The sequence below is a fragment of the Apiospora marii genome (genome assembly GCF_038362585.1).
Source record: "Apiospora marii strain CBS 49790 chromosome Unknown utg000001l_segment0_segment0, whole genome shotgun sequence".
NCBI classification, from domain to species: Eukaryota; Fungi; Ascomycota; class Sordariomycetes; order Amphisphaeriales; family Apiosporaceae; genus Apiospora; species Apiospora marii.
Window position 1 is genome coordinate 4,371,567 of NW_027117372.1, and position 22,241 is coordinate 4,393,807.

At 54.2% G+C, this 22,241-nt stretch overlaps 7 protein-coding genes across 7 annotated transcripts; 3 read left to right on the forward strand and 4 right to left on the reverse strand.

Annotated features, from left to right (window-relative positions):
* Positions 1 to 18: 18 nt before the first annotated feature.
* On the forward strand, positions 19 to 3,553 carry PG985_001418 (uncharacterized protein; the record flags this gene model as incomplete). The annotated part of the gene is made up of 3 exons (XM_066821187.1): positions 19 to 449; positions 510 to 2,991; positions 3,053 to 3,553. 3 exons carry the CDS (start codon positions 19 to 21, stop codon positions 3,551 to 3,553), a joined length of 3,414 nt encoding a protein of 1,137 aa, XP_066692066.1.
* Positions 3,554 to 3,632: 79 nt separating this feature from the next.
* On the reverse strand, positions 3,633 to 4,919 carry PG985_001419 (NACHT and ankyrin domain protein; the record flags this gene model as incomplete). Its single annotated transcript, XM_066821188.1, has 2 exons — positions 3,633 to 4,549; positions 4,658 to 4,919. 2 exons carry the CDS (start codon positions 4,917 to 4,919, stop codon positions 3,633 to 3,635), a joined length of 1,179 nt encoding a protein of 392 aa, XP_066692067.1.
* Positions 4,920 to 5,377: 458 nt separating this feature from the next.
* Positions 5,378 to 6,478, reverse strand: PG985_001420 (carbohydrate esterase family 1 protein; the record flags this gene model as incomplete). Its single annotated transcript, XM_066821189.1, has 4 exons — positions 5,378 to 5,586; positions 5,640 to 5,680; positions 5,761 to 6,112; positions 6,181 to 6,478. 4 exons carry the CDS (start codon positions 6,476 to 6,478, stop codon positions 5,378 to 5,380), a joined length of 900 nt encoding a protein of 299 aa, XP_066692068.1.
* A 1,522-nt stretch (positions 6,479 to 8,000) lies between these two features.
* On the reverse strand, positions 8,001 to 9,140 carry PG985_001421 (uncharacterized protein; the record flags this gene model as incomplete). Its single annotated transcript, XM_066821190.1, has 1 exon — positions 8,001 to 9,140. The coding sequence occupies one exon, from the start codon at positions 9,138 to 9,140 to the stop codon at positions 8,001 to 8,003; it is 1,140 nt and encodes a 379-aa protein (XP_066692069.1).
* Positions 9,141 to 10,472: 1,332 nt separating this feature from the next.
* Positions 10,473 to 11,833, forward strand: PG985_001422 (uncharacterized protein; the record flags this gene model as incomplete). The annotated part of the gene is made up of 6 exons (XM_066821191.1): positions 10,473 to 10,610; positions 10,736 to 11,149; positions 11,218 to 11,303; positions 11,379 to 11,495; positions 11,556 to 11,643; positions 11,687 to 11,833. 6 exons carry the CDS (start codon positions 10,473 to 10,475, stop codon positions 11,831 to 11,833), a joined length of 990 nt encoding a protein of 329 aa, XP_066692070.1.
* A 144-nt stretch (positions 11,834 to 11,977) lies between these two features.
* Positions 11,978 to 18,389, reverse strand: PG985_001423 (HET-domain-containing protein; the record flags this gene model as incomplete). The annotated part of the gene is made up of 6 exons (XM_066821192.1): positions 11,978 to 13,479; positions 14,473 to 14,786; positions 14,842 to 17,590; positions 17,647 to 17,919; positions 17,977 to 18,185; positions 18,235 to 18,389. 6 exons carry the CDS (start codon positions 18,387 to 18,389, stop codon positions 11,978 to 11,980), a joined length of 5,202 nt encoding a protein of 1,733 aa, XP_066692071.1.
* A 2,206-nt stretch (positions 18,390 to 20,595) lies between these two features.
* PG985_001424 (uncharacterized protein) lies at positions 20,596 to 22,191 on the forward strand (the record flags this gene model as incomplete). Its single annotated transcript, XM_066821193.1, has 1 exon — positions 20,596 to 22,191. One exon carries the CDS (start codon positions 20,596 to 20,598, stop codon positions 22,189 to 22,191), a length of 1,596 nt encoding a protein of 531 aa, XP_066692072.1.
* Positions 22,192 to 22,241: the final 50 nt, after the last annotated feature.

Genomic DNA, 22,241 nt, shown 5'->3' on the forward strand with positions numbered 1-22,241 from the left:
GTGTCGACTGCGCGAACAATGGATCCCTTCTCAGCCTTATCTATCAGTGCAGCCGCAGTGCAGTTCATCGAATTTGCTTGCAAACTCGTCTGCAAGAGTAAGGAGCTCTACGAAACTATTGACGGTGTGACGTGCGACATCGAAGACACCGAGACTGTCACGACGCGGCTTCGAGGATTGTCGAAGGACGTCAAGGACGGTATCCCTCTCGCGAGGAACAGCGGCCATGAGAGGTTGTGCCAAATCTGCGACGACTGTGAACAAGTCTCACGTACACTTTGCGACCGCATCTCAAGGATTCGCGTCAGTTCCTGGCATTCAAATCGCAAATGGAAGAGTTTCAGACAAGCTTTGAAATGCGTTTGGAACAAGTCCGAATTGGACTCGATGGCACAGAGACTAGCATCTCTTCGCATGGAGCTGGACACACAGACCTTGGCCCTTCTCAAGTATGTCTTTAATGCATTCTTATTCGCGAGGATAAATCTAACAGTTGCCTGATTCACTAGCGACGGTGTTGGAAATTTGTCACTTCAAGGCAAGGCAGACGCAGCTTCAATGAGCAACAAGACTGATACGGCGGTTGTTCAGCTGTCAGAGGCTTTAAAATCCACACAGGATCAGATTGTACATCATATAAACACCATGGACAACAGGAGCAGGGGTCTCCTCAAAAACTTGACACGAGCGATCATTCGCCAAGGGAATGACCGGAATGCTACGCATGCCGAGGCTTACAAGACATTGCTCTCAAACATCAGGGAGTGCAACGCCGCTTGGTACAACAGGAGAGAGATGCCGGAGGCAGAAAGAAGAGATCAAACATTGCAGCATCAGGCGCAAAGAGAGGCCCTCGTTACGGACGACTTGGCCAAAACCAAGCGGAGAGTGGAGGTGGCTATTCTGGAAAGCCTCCGTTTTCCGGAAATGGGACTTCGTTTCGAAACCGTGCCGGAAACTCACCGCAACACGTTCAAATGGGTATTCCGCGACCCAAGTTCTCACGGAGAAGCTTGGGATGACTTTGCTGATTGGCTCAGCAACGGACGCGGAGTGTACTGGATTTGCAGTAAAGCGGCAAGTGGCAAGTCATCCTTGATGGGATTCCTGGTTCAAGAGCCAACAACCTCTACTCTTTTGGAAAAGTGGTCAAAAGGAAACAGGCTACAGATCCTCAAATTCTTCTTTTGGAACAGTGGCACTGAAGAACAGAGATCGCAGCTCGGCCTATTCAGAACCCTGGCGTTTGAAATACTCGACAAACGACGCGATCTGATACCACAGGCGTTCCCAACTGACTGGGAGCGTCATATTAATCAAGTATCGCACGATATTGCTCCAGTCTTGGCAACGTGGTCCTTGGCGCGTGTGGTGCAGGGATTTAAGAAATCGCTAAGCATCGCTTGTCAAGAACAGAGCTTTTGTCTTTTCATCGATGGACTTGATGAGTATGCAGGTGACCCATCGGATGCTGCCGAGATCATCAACCAACTGGCGGAGATTTCACCACGTGTTAAACTGTGTGTGAGCAGTCGGCCACTGGCTGAATTCCAGTCAATGTTTAGTCCATACCCCAGCCTCCGGTTGCAAGACTTGACAGAAGACGACATTCGGACTTACGTAAGCGACAAACTCGATCATGATAGGTCAATAGGCCAAACTCTCACACATGGGAGCCCGGACGCTATTGAGATATCGCAATATATCGTCCGAACAGCTTCTGGTGTCTTCCTTTGGGTTGTTCTCGTTGTGAAGGCCTTGCTCAAAGGCGCTCGGAATGGGGACAGCGTCGCGCAGCTAAAGGCATACCTCTTCAGTCTCCCAGCAGATATAGAGCTGCTGTTTGAACATATGCTGGCCAAAGTGGACCGCCAATACCGCGAAGAGGGGGCTCGGATATTCATGCTGTTCCGCGCCGGGGGCTACCGGCTCGATGTACTCACTCTTCACTGGGTGCTTTTGCATAACGATGTGGACTCCGCCCTGAAGATGCCAATCGACGCCACGCGAGGAAGGAACGAAACTGGCTACGAACAAATCATCAACCGGATGAAACTCATAGTCAGCAGTAGGACCCTCGGTTTACTCGAGGTTCAGGGAGGAATCACCAGCCGATATGGGAAATCCGAATTTCCTTCTCAAAAGATGCCAAATGTCAACTTCATACACCAGACAGCAAGAAACTACCTAGAGCGGCCCGATGTTTGGGAAACAATCGTCAGCCAGGCCCAAAAGAGCCAGTTCAATCTACTAAGAGCACATCTACAAGGAGCAATATCCTTTCTCAAAGCCACTCTGTTTGGACATCTTGATGTGATAGGGATCGAGATTCTTAAGCATATTTCCGGCATTGATGCTCCAATTCCCAACGAGGGCGTGCTTCTTCTTGAAGAACTCGATCGGGTACTCTTGTGGCGCTCGAAGAGCCTTGGATTCGGCGACTACTGGCAAAGTACAGAGCCAAAGGACGACGACAAAAGAACCCACTGGCCCCAGAATATGTGTGAAATGTCAGTACATTGTGGCATCGCCTGGTACGCAGCTTCCAGGATGGATGCCAAGCGTGCCAGCATTAGTATGCAAAGGCCGAAGGAAGGCTTCTCGGCGCGCAAGACCTTTCGCGCGAGCACGGGAAGACCTCCGCTAATGCTCTTTGCGCTGGGGTTTTCGCAAAACATCAACCTGGCCCACCCATCTTGGCGTGTGCAGAACAACATCCTCGAACCAATATTGCGTCATGGTGGGCATCCCAACGACTCTTTTGGGGGACACACGCTATGGGAGTACACAATAAGTTGGACCCATGTCATGGCCGGGGAGATTGCGGAGCAACCCGAACGTGTGGCAGACATAATCAAAACCATCAGGCTTATGCTCGACCATGGGGCGGATCCGAATGTTTGTTGCATACGGAGTGAACAAACCATCGATCCAACAAGGCCTGAGTTGCGTACAACTGGAATATATAAACCACTCAACAAACACGCTCCGGTAAGGCTCTTGATGTATGGTATGCTCGAAACTCAATTCATTGATACTGGCATCATCTTAGGTGGCAACCATGGAAAAGCGATATCTACAAGAGCATTCCTTGCCGGTGATCCTCACAGACTTGGGACTCCGTTCCAAAAGTTCGAATCGTGGCGAGCTAAGCGCTCTTCTAGATGTGGTGGAACGATGCAGAGCTCGATGGTCTAAGAAGAGACCGAGAGAAGAACAAGAACCTGCGATCATAGAGATCGGGAGTCACAGCCCGGATGACCATACCCCGACCGCAGGTTACAGTGCGAAACGATGCAAGAAAGGGACAAAGAGGAGAGTTCCCCAGGGCGTCGAGATCATAGAAATTCTGGATGACACCTCGGATGACCAACAAACGCCTGGATACAATAGCTTCTCCAGTCTCGGTCAAGAGGACACGGAGGGAATAGGTCAGGAATTGATGGACACACGATACGGCAGCCATTGTGGCTCGGATCCTATTGGACACCAACCTGTGGGAGCGAACCGGGCTAGTACAAACTTCGAAGTGATAGTGATCGAGGATGATTAGATACCCGAGGGCGGTGACCGGAAATGCAAGTCGACCAATAATGGCACTTTTCCCATCCTTATTTTCGCAGAAACCCAGTTTATCCATCGCGCGCCTTGAGCACCTCCACGACCCGTGCGTGCCCCTCCACCGTCGCAATCTCCAACGCCGTCCTCCCCAACCCATCCCTCGCGTCCCTGTCCGCCCTCCGATCCAGCAGGAACTCCACCGCATCCCAGTGCCCCCGGTCCGCCGCCATGTGCAGCGCCGTGATCTCGAGGTCCTCGGTGGGTGGCCTCCCCCCGCGCCTGTCCTCCCGCTCCGCCATGTCCCGAGGGTCGTAGATATGCCGGCGCCTGCGGTCGGGGCGCCTATAATGCACATCGAAGGCCTGCGGGTGCCGGTCCAGCAGGTACGCGAGCACGCCCACGGGCCCGACGGGCCAGAACCCGTGGGGCGAGAACTCGACGGCGCGGATCAGGGCGTCCGCGGGCAGGGGCGGGTGCCCGCAGGCGGCCATGAGGTAGGCCAGGACCTCGGCCGTGGGGCAGTGGCCGAGCGCCATCTCGGCGAGCGCGGCGCCGCGCAGGGCCCGGTGGCCGTCCGCGATCCGGACGCCCCGCGCCTCGAGGGCCTCGCAGAGCGCCACGCCCGCCGCGCCGTCCGGGCAGAGGACCGCGAAGGTGATGAAGCGGGAGCTCGCTTCGACCCAGCCGGCGGCGATCAGGCCCGCCCACAGCGGGCAGAGGTCCAGCTCGCGGAGCCGGTACCAGCTCTCCACTGAATCCTGCGTCATCATGTTTTGCTCGGGCGGCGGGGGCGCGGGCAGCGGGATGTGGTCGATGAGGCCCTTGGCTACCGCGAAGTTGCTGGTGCACATGGCCGTCACGATGAGGGCTTGTCGGAATAGCGGCGAGGCCAGCACGGCGTCCTCTGCTAGCAGCAGTGGCTCGACGGCCTCCCAGCTGGCGCCTTCGGCTGCGACGGCGAGGAACAAGGGGAGCAGTTGTTTGTCGACTAAAGGCGCACCATGCACGGCGATCCATGGTCAGCTGGCTTTCACCGACCCCGCAAAGCAGGAAACATCATTTACCACAATCATTTGGGCGAGGGGCCAAGTCTTACCATCAAAGGAATTCGGCAGAGAATCGAGCTCGCAAAGCTTGATGGATGCAGCAATGGGCCCAAACGGCTGGTCCAGCCACAGTTTGTGTATCATTCTGTCCAAGGGACCGTCATCGTCCGCGTGGTGTACCCCTTTGGGACCGAGATGGGCCAAGCACTCACCCAGGGCTTGCTCTACACCGAGCTTGTCATGGGAGAAGGCCGTCGGGTCGTCAAGCCGGGAGACAGCCGTCGCGATGTCGCAGTAGCAGCGCGAGGCCATGGTTATTGTTGTTTCAATACAGGTGCAGAAAAAAAATTTCTATCGAAAAGAAAAGATAGACGAGAAATAAATGGCATTAGGGGTGGAGGACAGAGAATTTGTACTAGTCAGCCGGAGGAACTGATCGGATTGGAAGCGCCGGTGGTTGTCTGTCTTTGCGAACCAACCGACGTGCACAGCCACTCCGTCAGGCATACTCCAACAAAGCAAGGTTGCAGGAATAAAAAAGCCTCATGGGTCTACTCAAGAGGCATCGAGTATAAGGGCTCGGCCTGTGGTGTAGGGTAAAAGAGGTAACCCATATTCTTTTGGTGTAGATATGTACCTTCCAATACTTGGGCTCAATATGCACAGAAGTAACCCTTTCCTCGCCCACAATCTCTTATTCATTTCCTGCCTTGCCATGAAAGAGTCCATCATATCGGTGTATTTCAGTCGCCCCTGCGTTCTTTTCCAGTCTATGCAATGCCGAAGAAGGCAATGTCCATCGACTCGTGCACCGGGACCGTGTGGCCCACCCCGGCACCGCTGTAGCCGACCAGCTTGGCCGTGGTCGAGGTTCCGTCGCCGTAGATGGTCTGGGTGTACCCTTGCTGCGGGGTGTTTTGGACTTGCTTGGAAGTCGTCAGGCCAAGTGCGTTGGACCACTGCTTCATCGACTCTTGGTCTGCGAATTGTCAGTCAGTATGCAATCAGCGGACAAGTTACGCTTGAACTTACAGTTGGGGTAGCGCAGAGTGTTATCGGCGGTACCGTGCCAACTAAATTGGGTTAGCCATGTTAGCCACCGTCATCTCGCACCTTGCCATGGTTGACGTGTAAGTAAGGAGAGAAGACCTACATCAGCATCCGCGGCCGCTCCCCCGTGTAGCCCGAGTAGTACGACCTGACCGCGTCGCCCCACTGCGCGGCCGACTTGGAGACCTGGCCGTTGGCGCACTGGTTGTTCCAGCCGGGCGGGTCCTGGGTGGCGGTCGAGCCCTGGACGAAGAAGCAGCCGTCGGGCACGCCGCTGTAGGCCGACGCCGCCTTGAAGACGTCCGGGTACGCCCCCGCCAGCACCTGCGTCATCATGGCGCCCGAGCTGCTGCCCGTCACGAAGGTGCGGTTGCGGTCGCCGCCCAGGTTCTTGACGGCGTAGTCGACCATGTTGGCGATGGTCTGGCTGTCGCCGCCGCCGTTGTGGGTCAGGGCTGGGGTACATTGTCAGTATGGGTCATCTAGAGAGAGAACTCGGCTGGTATGTAAAGGGCAAACGTACTGGCCGTGGACGCCACGTCGAAGCAGCCGCCGCCCGACTTGGAGTTGGGGTAGATGATGATGAAGCCGTGCTGGTCGGCGAGCGGCTGGTAGCGTGTCTCCTGCGAGTAGCCCTGCGCGGAGCCCTGGCAGTGGTGCACGGCGACGACAATGGGCGCCGGCTTGGCGAGGGTCCGCGGCACGTACGTCCACATGCCGAGCCTGGTCGGGCCGGCGTTGAAGTCCCGGACCTGGGTCGGGGATTGGCCGTTGCCGAGGGTGGCAAGCGCCGCCGTAACGAGGGCGAACTTGAGCTGCATTTTGTTTTGTTTTGGCGTCACTGTCGTGATTAATCAAGGGCTGTTGTTGTACTGGGCGATTGTGCAGTCTCTGCGGTGGCGCATGGGATCAACCGCACTAGTCATTGGTGCTCGAGGGGAGAGCCTCTTATAGAATACCTGCCCGTGTAGGGCGTCTCCGCCTCTCCGGTGCGGCGTTGTCCAGTGTTCCCCATTCGGTCTTGGTTTCGAATTGAGCGCATAGTGGTGACGTCCCCGACCCTGTGCAGGTTCCCCATAATGTTCGGGAGTTGTCAGGCACCGGAAATCGAAGCGGCTAATGTGAAGTGCAATCTACTGTAGACTGTGGGGTAGATTGCCGGGATATACCCCCTCGATTTCCAGTTGATCGTCACGCGGGTTGCGGAAGCATCAGGCCCGACCGGGGGCCAAGACGGCGTGAGTGGTGGACTTTGGGGACCTTAATACGGCTAAAGTCGCTGGTCCCGGCAATAACCAGTCTCTTATTGCTTGACGTCCCTTTGGCCCGGATGAGCTGCAGGGCATCATTCAGATATCCAAGTTCGCTTGTGTCCTCTCAACTGGTTCCTGGCTTCCAGCCGTTTGCTCATGTTTGAAGCGTCGTGGATTTTGAGTTAGCTTCAATTATAGCTTCGGAAACGCCCGCTCTAGGACAGCTTGGTATGCTTGCTGCTTGGGCTGTGGCGACTGTGGGCGACGCAATGGAACCAAATAAAACATGATGATGACATATCGTTCATGGAAAAAGGATCCAACCCGTTTTCTCACGATAAAAAAGAGCCATTTGCGACTGCGAGGGTCATTTCTGATGAGCATTCACGTGAACTGAAACTTGAACGAATGCGAGTCGAACATTCAGCGACTTGGTAACGCCTGACGCCCCTAAAACCGCGCAATTGCATTTACAGCTAGCAGGTGCACCTGCAGAAACAGGCCGTTGTTTGAGCATCGTCTTCATCTTTGGACAAGAGAAGAACAGCATGATACGAAACCATATTGAACCCTGTCAATTATGACATGCTGGGTATGTAGTTGCGCTTGCCTGCATAATATAAGTCTTCGACGAATGGTTGATGGTGATATTCAATTGCTGATTTCTACCCAATTGTTCTCTAGGGGTGGTTACTTAGGTGGGATAATGGTCAATCAGAGCCCTCGGGCGTTTTAGTGGCCGGAACCCAGCAAATCACATTGCGCTAGGGCATAATTCTTCTCCGGTTAACTGCTCTGAGGCGCACCACATTCCCTATCTTCATGGAACAGCCAGCGTCCATCGTAGCGCGTGAAAATCGCTCCTGGATCTACAGATTCTAACCAGATGTCTTGAGTCGCATGTAACCAGTTTGAGCATATGTGCACGAGGACACTGAGTGTGATAGACTTATTACGGACGAGCTACTGGCTTTCTGAACGACGTGGCAATCGGTTCTAGTCGTCAACCCCCACACCCAAAGGCCAAAGACCCGTCCAATGCTCTCTGCTAGAAACCATCTGGATACGCAACCAGTATTGAAACCACATACTAAGAGGAAGATAGCGATGACGACGACGAGGACCGAGACGGCGTGGGCAGCGACTCAATCAGCTCAATAACCTTGTGGTCCTCAAAGGCCGCGGCGTACCGCTCGACCATGGCCTCGACGCGCTCCCGCTTCTGCATCTGCACCGGCGTCAGAACCCAGCCCATGCCCGAAAGGAGACACTTCCGGTACTCCCGCAGCACCTCCGCGTCGCCGCGGTCGAGCTTCGGCCCACCGAGACGCGCAAGCGTAGCGAGGTAGTGGTCAAGCACCGCGCCCTCGTGCTTCCGGCGGTCGGCCACCGACAGCGCCCCCGCGAGGTAGTACGCCACGTCGTGAAAAGCGCTGCCGACGGAGGCGAACTGCCAGTCGAGGAACGCGGGCCCGTCGTCGTCGACGAAGAGGTTGCCGACGTGGGCGTCGCCGTGCACGAGGCACAGGAAGCGCGGGTTCCGGGTCGCAAAGTGCTTCTGGATGGCCGCCGTCGTGCGCGCCCGGTCCCGGTACGCCGCCGGGATCGGCGGGCGCGACGGGTCCAGCACCATGGCGTCCCAGCCGCGCGTCAGCCCGAGCAGGACGGTCTCGTAGCCGCCCGCGGACGGGAAGTCGCCGCGCTCGCGCTCGTAGCCCCACGTCGCGGCGTGCAGCGCCGCCAGCTGCTCCACGCACGCCATCGCCTCCGTCGCCGTCGCGGCTTGCGCGGGCTCGCCGTAGCGGATCCCGGGGCGCCGGTTCAGGTCCTCCATGGCGCAGATGCCCTGCATCTGCGCCCGGCTCGCGCCGGCCCACCAGACCTTGGGCAGGCGCAGCACCGCGGTGGGCAGCGCGGGCGCGACGCGGGCGAAGAACTCGACTTCTTGCGAGTAGGCCATGTACAGCAGCTCGGCGTAGCCGGGCATGTTGGCCATGGCCGGGTTGAAGGAGCCCTTGAGGCAGAGGTGGGCGGGCCGGTCCTCTTTGTCGGCGGCTCCGTCTTCGTATACGGGATCGACGAAGATTTTGCCGGTCGTCTGGTTCAAGATGGTGGAGGTGATGGTGAAAGACTGCACCTTGTGCCCGAGGATGCTGCTCAGCCATTCGGCTGAGATCTCCTCGGGGGTCATGGGCATGGCCATCTTGCTGTCGTTCGCCACGCTTCCCATGATGGCAGTAGTTGACGCTGGTGAGATGGCAGGAAGTAAACCAGACCGGTTGTTTGTTTCCAACTGAAAGATGAATTGGCCGTGTTTCTCCGCGGCGCATCCCACGGCACCCCTCGCGAGTCCCTTCCAAGTCTCATTCGTAGCTGAACATCCCTGCGGCCAAAAGAAGCGCATGTCCGACACATCCCCTGCAGCGTCCCACTGTTCCACTCTAAAGCCAAGCGCCTGCAAGCGGCGTTGGATCCGTCGCGTTCATCTGGGACTGCGCCGCGAACCAGAGCGGATGGCTGGGTGCTAACCCGGCTCCCCGGGCTAGCAGAGGGGAATCCCTGCTCCCGCATACTATTCCTCGGCCATGTGGTATCCATTGGGACAGCAGCCATCGGATGTTGCAACCCGATCCGGGCGGCTCCTGCTGGAGACGGCGAACCAAACACTTGGCCAAAGCCCGAGGGAACGGTTCCGTGGGGACCTCATCTCCGTCCGGCCTTCGTCTGTTGGTTGCAAAATCTTCATCTCCAAATCTGCTTTGGATTTGCATGGCAGGGCATACAACACGACGATGATAAGATAAAGGGCTTCAATTTGGAGCTCGCAAAAGATGTAGGTGCTCGCTTGCGCCCGTCACTTATGGTTTGCCTCGTCAACGTCTAGAATTACCCACATGCGTGGGTGTGTAACGGTCATCTCTTGGCGAACACAGCTCCGCATGGCCAAGCTGATAGCTGACCGGAACCTCGGCGTTGACTTGGCAGGCAGGCGAATCGTATAATTAGATTGGAATTTGATCAGATATTGAAAGAGCATCGCGTAGGAATCCATTCTTGCCAAGATCTGCAAGCGCCGGCTGTTAATATGCGAAACACCTCCTGCCCCTTTGGAAGTTGGTTTTTGTTCTTTTTCTTTTCTTTTTCTCAATCCATATCAATGCTCCCCGGAAAAATATGATATCCACACACAAACTGGAAGACTTGCTCACCCCATCACATTTACAATCTAGAGTCCCCGCTTCTTCCAGAATGCCAGTTAGAAAAGCATCGAAACAGTTGCTGGGCTTCGGCCAACCTATTGTGAAGGCCAACATCCACCGTCATTGTCCATTACTGGCATATGACGTTCACCGGTCGCATTAATTGAGGCATCTGGGCATGGCTGGGTTCTTGTAGGTATCCTAGAATGACAGACGGCAGCAATATGGGCGCCTTGAAAAAGCGTCGTCTCGCTCCAATATTGTAGGCTTTAGGCAAAGATACTGCTCAAGGGAGATTTCTGTTCAAGGTTCATCCATATTCACTCCCCCCTGTGTCAAGTTCTGTCTTGCTAGCCGCCGCTATGTCTCCGCGCGATGCCTACTTTCCTATCATCGTCACGTTTATCGTGATCGACAGCATCGCCGTGGTCCTGAGGTTCAAGGTCCGGAGTTCCAAGGATGCCGTCGGCTATGATGACTTTGCCATGCTCCTATCATTTGTGGGTTTGCCCCGTCCCAACCCCCTGCTGCCACCGCTCATGGATATGGCGAAATGACTCGTGTTCCACTCACTGGAAACGACGAGGATCACGCACGGTCCGCTAATCTCACCTTCCATGAACAGGTCGGTTTCGTGCTGTTCGGAGCCATGGAGCTCACAGCGGTGCGGTACGGTATCGGAGCCACGGTGATGGAGCCGACCTTTGACCCGGCGTTTGCGGCCAAGTACTTCACCATCGGCTCCGTCGTCTACATCCTCTCCTCGGGCGTGTCCAAGATCGGCGTGGGCCTCGTCTTGTACCGGCTCGGCAACTCGACCGACATGCGCAAGATGCGCATGTTCCTGGTCGGCTGCATCGCCGTCACCGCCGTCTGGTTCCTCGGCGGCGCCCTCGTCTTCGGTATGCAGTGCCAGCCGCTGTCCAAGGCCTGGGACCTCACGGGCACGGCGCCGGGTAGTTGCATGTCGGTCGGCGTCATCGGCACGGCCGGGATCGCCATATCCGCGGGCGACGTCTTCTTTACTACGGTATTCGCGGTATGTATCTCTTCTTCCTTCTGTAAGTCGAAGCGAGAGTCTGGGTGTTTACTAACCAATACCCACAGTTGTCTCCCGTGTACATGCTTCGAAAAGTCCAAATTCACTTCAAGCTGAAGCTCACCATCTTGGCTCTTCTGGGACTGGGGCTAATGTAAGTAAAGACTCTATCCGGGACGGACGCGAGTCTCGGCTTGCCTGTATTCATGCTGACCCAGTGGTGTTGTAGAAGTGCAGTCATGACCATAATCCGTCTGAAATATGTCATCACCGTGGCCAAGATGACAGCAGAAACTGGAATCGCCGGACCGGACATTGTGAACATCACACTGGAGGCCACCATTTAGTGAGTACCCATGTTTCATGAAGAACACGGACCTCAGGATTACTGACCGCACGGAAACAGTTCCGTTCTCGAGGTCGCCACCAGCATTCTGGCCGCCGCCATGACGGCCCTTCGCCCCCTGCTGGTCAAGCTGTCGTGCTTCCGTAGCGTGGGATCTAGCGACGACTCTTTATCCAAACGACGCCGCCAAGCCGTCGTACGGCCGAGGTGCGTCGTTGAGCCCCCGTGGCCCTGCCTATCGGCTCGACGACATGGCGACAGAGGTTTCCCGGACCGACAGCCAGGAGAACATGGTACACTCACCAGGTACCAACATCCGGAAAGAGCACGGCGCCTGAAGTTGCCCAGACTTTGGAAGGGGGGATCAGTAGCATGTAGTTCTCCAGCGTGTGAGGTATAATGATCCTCATTTTTCCGAATATCTATATACATATATCTACCCTGCAATTAAGACGACGAGTATGATCAGAGAAGCGAATAGGCTAAACAATCCTGACTTTCTGTTTCTCGAAGCCAATTAGCTCTTTGCTATGTTGTTTGAACGCCCCAACACGAGTCATCTCCTGTGAGTTCTTTTGCGTAACAATAATTCCACAAATCATAGGATCGGGATCAGGATAAAAGTCCGGAATTTGCTCCTCAAGACACAGTGGGATAACGTAGTACTCCCCACTTGGTTGATCCCCGTATGCCGCGTCGAAATCAGCCCGTTTGAAATCAAATGAGGCAGTGCGGAGAAGGCCATCTTCAAAGAAGGCGGGGATCAAGGAGCATTCCAACTCAATGAATCCCTCCTTCACTGGGCCGGTGGCTGAGGGGCCCTCCAGAATGCACCGCGCATCGAGGACCTCAGCTAGCTGAGTCCGGGGCGAGCCCGTCCTTATGTGCTCGTAGTATTGGACGGGCGCATCGACGGATGTCCATGACCAAGTCGGTAGTCGCCGCGGGGCTTGAGGGGATGGCTTCTGATCTTCCGGCATGGCCACGGCCCAGCACATATCACTTACAAGTGTATCTCTCCACAGCCCTGCCAGGTACTCCAGGTCTTTTTTACCTTGCTGCATCTCATTCGCCAGTCCGGAGAATGCAGATAGCCTGTCTGTGGGCGAGGTCAGTTGCAACGGTGTGTACTGCTCGACCATGCGACGCCATACAGTGTGTAGAGAATGTGGGCCGGTGTCTGTGGGATTGGACATAGCTTGGGAAAAGATCGACTTTGATGCATTATAATACTCATCGTCTGCCGTGGCGCATTCGCATGCATGGGTTGACATGCAGTCCCAGATCATTTCGGAGGGACCAAAGTGAAGTACCCGTGTTGCCAACATGCGCTCCTGGTACGTCCACCCTCGGCCCAGCACGGGGAAGTGGACGGACTCTTCAGGGGTTGACGTTTTGGGCAAATGATGTATAACACGGACCACGATGGGCTCGAGGCGGAACCAATTGGGCTTGGGAAATAAGCCGAGTGTTGGCGAGTTGGCCCAGGTGGCGGAAATGGTCAGGTAGGCATTCCGATAAATATTGGCCATGTTGCCGCATTCACGCTTCCAGTCCGCACAATCCACATCCTGCTGGATGATGCAGAGGGCGTCGATCCAGAGAAACCGCACGTTGAGGGCACGAGCAACATGGATCGTGTCTTGAAAGGTTTGTGGTAGAGATTCCAATATAATTCCCTGTTTGTGCGATTCGATGTTATCTCGGGTGGTCTTGGTGAAGGTCGAATTTCCCCAGCAGTAAGATAGACATATGTAGCGGCCGCACAAGCCCTTTGACTCGCGTAAGAAGATTGAGCTATCTGTACCAGGGCCGACGTCTAGGACCCTTGTCGGTAGGACAGTATCGCCGTAGTATCCGCATCTTGAATGTATGCTGGTACAACTGTCTAGCCAATAACGAACGCGAGCCAAATTGAAGAGACAATCGTCTGACGGTTGAGAGGGGAATTTGAACAGGTCGAGGTTCCATGGGTTAGGGATACCTGTATCAAGTCTTCTGATCAGAGCGGTCCTATCTCAGAACAAGAAAAGGGGGTAGCATTTCTGACCTTCGATTGCATGTAGCATAAGATATTTATCCCAATAGAGATCCGCGAGAAGACATTCGGACTCCATAAATTTATCTTTGTAGAAGGATATGCTCCATTCTTGTCTGTCCTGGAGTGGTTCTACCACTGTACGCAAGATCTTGCACCCCTCACAAGTTCCTTGGCCATGGGATGCTGGAGAGTCCTTATAAACGACACGGCCCGAACCACGTTTCAGCATCTCGCACGAGTCACACAGCGCAGAGTTGCCAGTCGACCCTCGTCCGTCAAGTCTCATATTGTTGAATGCGCTTTGATATGATCACAAAAATAAGTATGGATTCGATTGGCGATGTCGTCTGTTGTATGCTTACGCCTATCTGCAGAAGGAGGGGGACCGTCATCAGCTTTCGTACGAGATGCCGTGGTCCGTGCTGCGTGAAACGCACGTGACGCCCCTTTTTGGGTGTGCCGCCAAGGATGTCGCTGCCGCGTTAATTCCAGTTTTTACGGTGTCAATGTTAACTATATAACCATCGTGTCTGCATACCTACTTATTCACAAGTGAAGTTATAATATACTACTGGATATATCCGCTCTCCTTTTTTACTGCTAGCACTAAAGAAAAATAAAGAAAAGTGGAAAAAAAAAAAAAAAAAACTCTATCGCTTTAAATAAATGCCTGGCAAACATTTTCAATCTCCTCAATCCAGTCCAGAATACCCCGAGTCATAGGAGATAAACATTCTCCTCTATTAACGCCATCATCCTCGCTATAACTTTCCCATTCTCTATTATTAGCCTTAAGTTGGTCGAAACTCTCCGGAAATTGTCTTAACTCGTGTGTATTAACGTCTCCCGCTGCAATTCGGCTCATCGAGTCTTCGGGGTGAGGATCACCCGACGCCCTTTCCGTCGGGAAATCGGTATTAGTATCCCCACTATTACCAGCTTGACTCGAATACTTTGCATCGGGCACTGCTATGGTCGCTGCGCCCGGAGCAACAATTTGCTTGTGAAGCGTTTCCGGTCGCGGCGAGTCTGGCGAAGTAAATGTGCAGGTGTAGACCGGAAAGCGCAATGGCATACTCAGGTTTCGTGATGTCGTGGCGGCTCCGTGTACATCGGGGATGTCTTCCACTGGACTGTAACCCTCCTCTCCCGTGCCGTCTGTTTCCCGGTCTATGGCCGCTGGTTGGCAATGGCAAGATCTCTCTCCATCTGTGCGCTCACTTCCCGCACTCGACGTACTTGCGTCACTACTGCTGCTCAAAAGTTAGCATACTCATCAGTAGTGTAGGCATCATTCCTTCTGACCTGGTCCAGGTTGCTGGGACTCTCTTCGCCCGGTATATGATGTCCGAGAGCTGATGTCCGGTATGCCGCTCAAGGTATTCCACGATGCTAGTGAAGCCGTTTCTATCCGCCGCAGTGATTGCTCCGTCCAGGCCTGTCATGCCCGGATTACCACTAAGGCCTCCTGCTTCGACCAGCAAGTGTACCATGTCCAAATGCCCTACGGATGCAGCCATATCGACAGCTTGGTGTCTGTTGGTCACCTTCTCGGAACTGCTCAAGACCCAACAGAAGTGTGCGCCTGGCGTTGCATTGACATCTGCGCCGTGCTCAAGCAGCATTGTCACAGCCCTCAAATTCCCCCCAAAAGCGGCGGATTGCAGGGCTGTCACGCCACAGGTCGCGGGTGGTTCGTTTGCTTTCGCACCTTTCCCCAGCAGATATTGAACGATCGAAAAGCCCTCAGCGTTGCCCCGTTCGTAGTAGCATGCGATTTGTAGGGCATTGTTGAACTGAGGTGGGTTGCCTTGTTGTTGGGGCGGAAGCGAGTCTATCCTCAAGTTGACGTCGCAGCCCCTTTCCACGAGTTTCATTAGCAGTGTGGTGCGGTGGTGCATAATAGCATGCATCAATGGCGATAAACCCGCAACAACTCCGCAACTGCTGATGCCTCCTACAGCATCTAATCTTGCGCAGATGCTGTCATCTGATTCCTCCAACTCAACTAGATATGAGAAGAAAGATTGTCGCTTGAACTCCACCCGTGAGAAGTCTTTGGCTTCCATACGTCCAAAGAGTTTCCGGAAGATATCCATGGATGCTTGTTGATTTTCTTTGGTCCTCTGCATGTGGTAAGGTATATTCAAGTTCGGCATCCTGAGCGAGGCTTCGAGAATGGACATGCCTTTCGAGGTGGTTGCACATATATTAGCACCATTCTTTAGAAGAAGATCAACAATCTCCAAACGGTCCACATGTGCCATCAGTAAAGCGTCGTGGAGCATAGTAGTGTCACCAAGTTGTGTGTCGAATGCCTCTGAACGGAATGAATGAACTGGCACTCCACTGTAGATCAGGTAAGATACCGTGGAACGGTTGCAGCCCTCCCGTAGCACAGTTTGTAAGGTGTTGCAATGATCCACTCCTCGATCAAAGCAAATACCGTGTTGTTGAAGTTTGTCGCAAAGTGCGTAGTCAGGCTCAAAGCTTTCGATGTGAGCAAGCCACCCGCGAATGTGGTCATTTATGAACACACTCCCACCTCCCGGGTAATGGGGTCTAAGAGGTACGAGCGCAGCCAACGTGAGAGACGCTGCCGGTACGTCGATAGGGGCGCCGACATCAAGGAGCGACTGGATCGTGAGACTGCGTCTCTTTTCTAGGTGGGAATAGTTCGAACCCGGTGTGACCGACTTTTGCATTACGCCTCGAAACAATGAGTATCTTCTGACATCGACTCCATGGACCAATAGTATGCGTAGAGCCTCATTGTTCCACCGTGTGGATGCCCGGACGACCGGACTCCAGAGAAGACGCTCTTCTTCGTCGGAGAGCCCGGCCATAAGTGCATTCACGTTTGGATCGATGCCAAACCGGAGCAAGCATGTTAACACGGGGATATCTTCTCTATCCGCAGCTTCCGATAGAGCAATCTGAAGAAGTGCTTCCTTTGCTGTAGACTGTGGTATTGCGGCAGATTCCAGGTACCTTTTGATTTGTTCAGGTCCCACTTCAGCAGCCAGGAAGATCCCCGAAACTGTGACAGCGTTCTGAGCCCACTGACTCTTGCTTGTAAGGGTTTCGTATATATCTCTCTTGGCTCCCACATCTGAGAAAAAGACGCGATCTAGCAAAAGTTCGGGCTTGCCACAGTTGTGCCAACCCAGAGACTTTGTCGTGAACTCTACTGTCTCCGGTGCTTCAGGCAGAAAATCGACCCTCATCCCCGCGTCGGTGATCACATTGACGCATTGGAGGGATGGAGGACGTCCGGTGGTCGGGTCCCTCGTGGCCACCATACAGAGCAGAACATTTCCGTACATGGCGTCAAACTTTCCACACCGGCAGCTACCTGCAGTGAGCAGCAGTTCTAGCATTTCGGGATCGCGGTTCTTTGCGGCTTGTTTAAGGGCACAACAACGCCAGTAGTGGTCAAGCTCATCCCCATAAATTCCTTTTTCGGGGGTTAGGGACAAACAGGACCGGTCAAATCGGGAGTTTGGCGATACCCCAGCCTTCATCAAGCGCGACACGGAGCCCATGGCGTGGCTGGATCCCAAGTCGACGGCCAATGCAAAGTACATGGCGTGACGAGACCGGATCAGGCGACCGTCGTCGACGGCCAGACCAATCTCGATCAGAATAGCGAAGGCTTTGCCGTGCTGCAGGCGGTATGACGCATCAAGGGAGTTCTCCCATACGGCAATCACGGTTGGTAGCTTTAGAGAAAAGAACGCCCTAAGCAAATCCATTTCTGCAACTAGCCCAACCCACTCCAGGAAGGGTCGCTGGGTTTCGAGATCTTCCAGATTGTTCGAAAGCACATAGCATGCTTTCAGCAGAACACCAAAGTATTCATCAGCAAAGAAGAAACCGGTTAACTGCCCCATATTAATATTGGATGATCCATCCGAGGTATCGAGCACTTGTTGTTTGGCGATGCTTGGACCCAACTGCAGCAGTCTGCGGGATGGAACAGAATCCATGACGAGGTGTTGGGAACGTATCACAGAAGAGGCGCATCCTTTCATAGGTGTGATGAATGATTGCCCTGAGATACGTAAGCATTAACAATAAGACACAAAGTATGTTCAGGCAATGACTTACTAAGCTCCTGTAACTTCTCAGCGAACTGGTTGAAAGGTGCGTTGGTCCGTATGTCCAGTAACACTCGTTCACTTAGGGGTCCACCTCTGACCACCGGCGATGTAGTGTTTCTGCTTTCCGGTAGTATTGGTGAATCCTGATTCGTGATGTTGCACGACGGATCCACCATTGCCGCCATCTGTGTATAAGTCATGCCACCCGGGACAAATGTATGTGGCGAAAGCAAGGGTGGAGTGCGGATGCGAAGACCATCGCGCAGAATTGGGGAATTCGCTATGTTAGCCAGTTAGTGCCGATATACTCAACGATTTCGAACATTTCTCATCATACCTCTGTTAATGTCAATGGAGCGACGATATCTTTTGATAGCTTTGGTGATTCGCCTCTGGTCAACGGCACGGCCGTGCAAGACAACTTCACTACGCTTCGAATCCAGCTTTCGCTTCTCAATGTGGTGCTGAATTGCATGGCAGTCATCCTTCCTTAGGTATTTGACGAGTCTGAGCTCGTCGCGCAGCACCACCTCGTATGTAGCGAGCCTTCGTTTTCTTAGTGTAAATCTCGCAAGGGGAATATATCTGAGCTTACTTGAACACCGGCCAGCCATGCTGCTCTTCCATTGACTGCTTTACTTGTTTCAAAGTCTGGTTCTTGCTCAAGTATAGATCACGAAGCTGAGGCTCGTAGCGATTCCATATCGCGAGGTCCTGAAGCTCTGGTGCGCATCGTTTAGGCTTCGTCATCGCGGCGGCCTCTCAAAGATTCATGGGTGGAGTGAACCGAAGAGTGCTTGAGGGGCAACAAAAGGAAGCGATGTTTTCATGAAAAATGAAACGGCAGATTTATAGTTAGTAATGTTTAACGTCTTGAGTCTTGAGGCGCATCGCCGAGCAGAGCACGACGCAGACTGCGCAGCTTTCCGATGCGCAAATTCAATAGCCAACCAGACGCAGCCGATTCCGACGATCGGCAGCCGGTGCATAGCCCGCTGGCTTCCCACAATCTGCCCAATCGTCTCTTGTAACGGGCACCCTGCATATCAGCCCCCCTCACGGCTGCATAAACACTAGATGCTGCTAGCAGTAACCGGGCGAAAGTCGAAATTGTGGCATTGGGCCTACATGCATCTGCACATATCCCCAAGAAGAAAAGTTACATGGTACAATGCCAAGAAAGGCTAGTTGTCTGAGTAAGGACCTCACAAAGCTGTGAATTGAACAACAGGTCACTGACAATGGTAGGAAAAGGATAATTGACGTCCTATCCCGGTCGATTCCGATTCGTTCCAGACTGGGCGAGAGTGCCCCGAGATCGATCCCTCAAGCCCCGGTCGCAGACACCCAATTCGGCACCGTCGTCCGGGCCAGAAACTACCTACTGTCCCGATTGACACAGGATAGCTCTTGTCCTCTCAGCTTGGTGGTGGCCATGTGCGGGGAAGCCAATAGAGTATGCACCTCGCTTAGATCCAAACCGTAACTTAATGTCCATCTTCTTGAACCCTGTTGACGTACACCCAAAAGCTTTATTCTGTAATTGTTCACGCGGGCCTTCAGGAACTGGGAATAAAATGGGAAGGCACGAATGGCCAGAGAGCATCCGCTGCGAGCGACTCAAAACAGTCCGACTGACTTCAAGCTTCGATCTCTTTTCCCTTTCTTCTTTGACCGAACATAGACTAACAAGCTGACAGACAGATAGACTAGATAAGGGGGTTGTTATCTCCGGAACTTGTCGGATTTAAGCCCCTTTTTCAAGGTCCTCAACAACAGCGCAAGTCATTTGAGTCAATAGTGGTCCAATGACTGAATTTTGCTTTCTATACTTGATCGACCGGTCAGTTCAGCCCAAGAAAGTGGGATAAAAGTTGTGGCACTAGTAACAAATAGCTACTGGCTCTCATTTTAGGCACGATTCGATTTGAGCGGGGGGGGGGGGGCTGTTGGCATAAGCCGAATATATCGGAAAATGGGCGTCATTGATTGAATTGATTGAATCCTCCCGGTTCATGGCGTTGCATCTCGCAGTACACTGTCATGTGAGCGTCCGAATCCGGGCCGCGATGGTACACAACGTCTTTATGCGGCCAGGTTCCCCCCTAGATGATAGAATGCGGACACGAGGCCCTCGCGCCCGCTACAGATGTGTACGGTCTCCAGCCGACCAAAGCACTGCAAGCCTGCTATCCTCGGTATGGGCCGAAACCCAACTCCAGCGCCCGGAGGGCAGCGTGGGGCACCACTCCCCGTCGCAGGGTCGACCTAGAATCTCTCAGCGGCAACGAGTAGCTCGTGGTCCAGTCGGATAACTCGTAAATCGAGGCGACGGGTCTGATGCGGGACCAACATCATTTCAACTTTTTCTTTTTTTTTTCTTTTTTTGCCCCTTTTTTCGGATGCAACCCATACCAGACGTCACTGGCAGAAGCACTGGCGGCCAGCAACACATTGTCAAGTCGGGGGAAGCGGGTACGCGCATCTCGGAGGGCGAGGCGTCGACTTTGAATGAAGGGCCTGTGAGGATGGAGGCACATTCGCCGACTCGACTAGAAACATGATCTGAATTAAAGTCACGTGGCCCAGCGTCTGCGAAATCTAAAAGATCCTTCTGAGCCAAATGTTTCCAGGTCCCGTGGGTCTAAAGAGCTTTTATTTGATAGATATCTTCAACGTGGTGCGTACTAATGCCTTCCATGGCAACTGTGTATCTTGTTTCAAAAACGGACCAAGAGAAGGTAGCTAGAAGATACTTGCTCAGGTCCATGGACCGAATAATTGGGTACATTATTTAGGGTTGGTGTTGGGAATTCCTTTGGTTGTTGCATTAAATAAGTATTTTCATCTGAATGCCCTGTTTCGTCCCATTTCCAAAGACTCCTGACCGTTCTCGCTTCACTGTACTTCGGAGCAGCCAGCTTCTATCATACTACGCAATCTAGATTCTTCCAGAATGGCAGCGAACAACAGTCTTTTTGGGCGCTTGCCCATGCACCTCCGGTGTAGGATCATGGAGATGGTAGCGCAGAGCCTCCCCAGCACGTCGTCCCTGAGTCCCTTTACCACCGTTTCGCATGAATTTCAGGTCTATCTCGAGCAATTCACTTTTGCGTGGATCCGAGTGACCCCAGAGCGGCTCGACTCCTTCAGATCCTACATGAATGTTCGGAGGCAAGGCTACGTCCGCTACATTTGGCTTTGTATGGAGCTCGAAGCCTACGATTGCCGCACTTGCGCCCCTGAAGACCCCGAGGACTACATCGTTAGCGATACCGACAATCTTCTGATCAAAACCACCATCGAGAGCCTGTTCGCAACCCTTAGTACATGGTATCCGAAGGGCAGTTTGGTTCTCGATATCAGCGCGCATTCTCCCAGCGACTCGGAGCACTGGTTCAACTACTTGACCTTCAGGCCAGACGCTCCCATGGATCGGCCCGCAGAGGAGGTGATTGAGTTCGGGCCCCGCGTGCAGAAACATCCCATCTTTCTCGGCAAAAAGCTTGTCCATCCGGCCGAGAGGATGATAAACCGAGTCTTTGAAACCATCATGTCGGAAGGGCCGTTCGAAACGGACGCTGAGGAAGATCAATGGTGGCGGGATCTGCCCTCGGTCCCGGCCGTGACGGGCATCCTGCTGCGACAGCAGAACCGGCGCCGCTGGAAGCCGAAAGCCCTCGCCCTGATGCTCACCCGCTTCCCCCAGCTTGAAGAGATCCACTACGAGCCGTGGCGAGAATGGGACAGAGGCGCACAAAATGTGACCGACAAGGCCTATGAGACGCTCTTGGAATCGCTGGGCGGTTCCACGCACCCAAAGCTACGCAAGGTCGCCCTCTTCGAGAATTTCGACGACCAGTACGCATTCTGTCTCGTATCCGCCGAGCCGCGTAGCGTAATGCTCAACTGCGAGCCCGTCCGCACCCCCCGCCCCGGATTGAGTCACACGGTCGCCAGCAGCAGCTTGTCTCTCGAGCACCTCTCGGCGTCGTTCGTGGTCGAGGCCAGCCACTTCCTCCGGGGCCTCAAGCCCTCCTGGGCGTGGCCCAACCTCACGTCCCTCGTGCTGACGTCGCAGCTCCTGACGGCCCAGCCGGAGCGCCAGGCCGACATCGACGCCCTGCTCCAGTCCGCGGCGGCCGCGGCCATGCGGATGCCCAAGCTCGACACCATGGAGATCTGGAACGGAGGCGCAGACTTGGCGGGCACCTTCCAGTACCGACGATCCGCGCCGCCCTCCATCACCTGGCGAGGCACGTGGGCGCACCCGCTCCCGGTGCCCGTGGTGCGGGCGTGGCGGGCGGTTGTGGACCGACATGGTAGTGGTGGTACTGATACCGAGGAGTTCGTCGTGGTCCACGAGACGCTCAACAAGCGTCTGGTCATGAAGTCCCACGGCGATGCCATCCACTATCTGAAGGTGTCCCCGTCGGTCATTCGTCCCGTCTCGCTGCAGCAGATCCGCTTGAAGGACAGAGTGCGGAAAGAAGGCTTGGCGATATTGGCCTGGGCGGGTGATTATGAGAGACGTAACGGTATGCAGTCTTGATCTGCAACCTGAGGTCTGATTGGCGTCGCGTTGGTGATAAGGGTATTAGG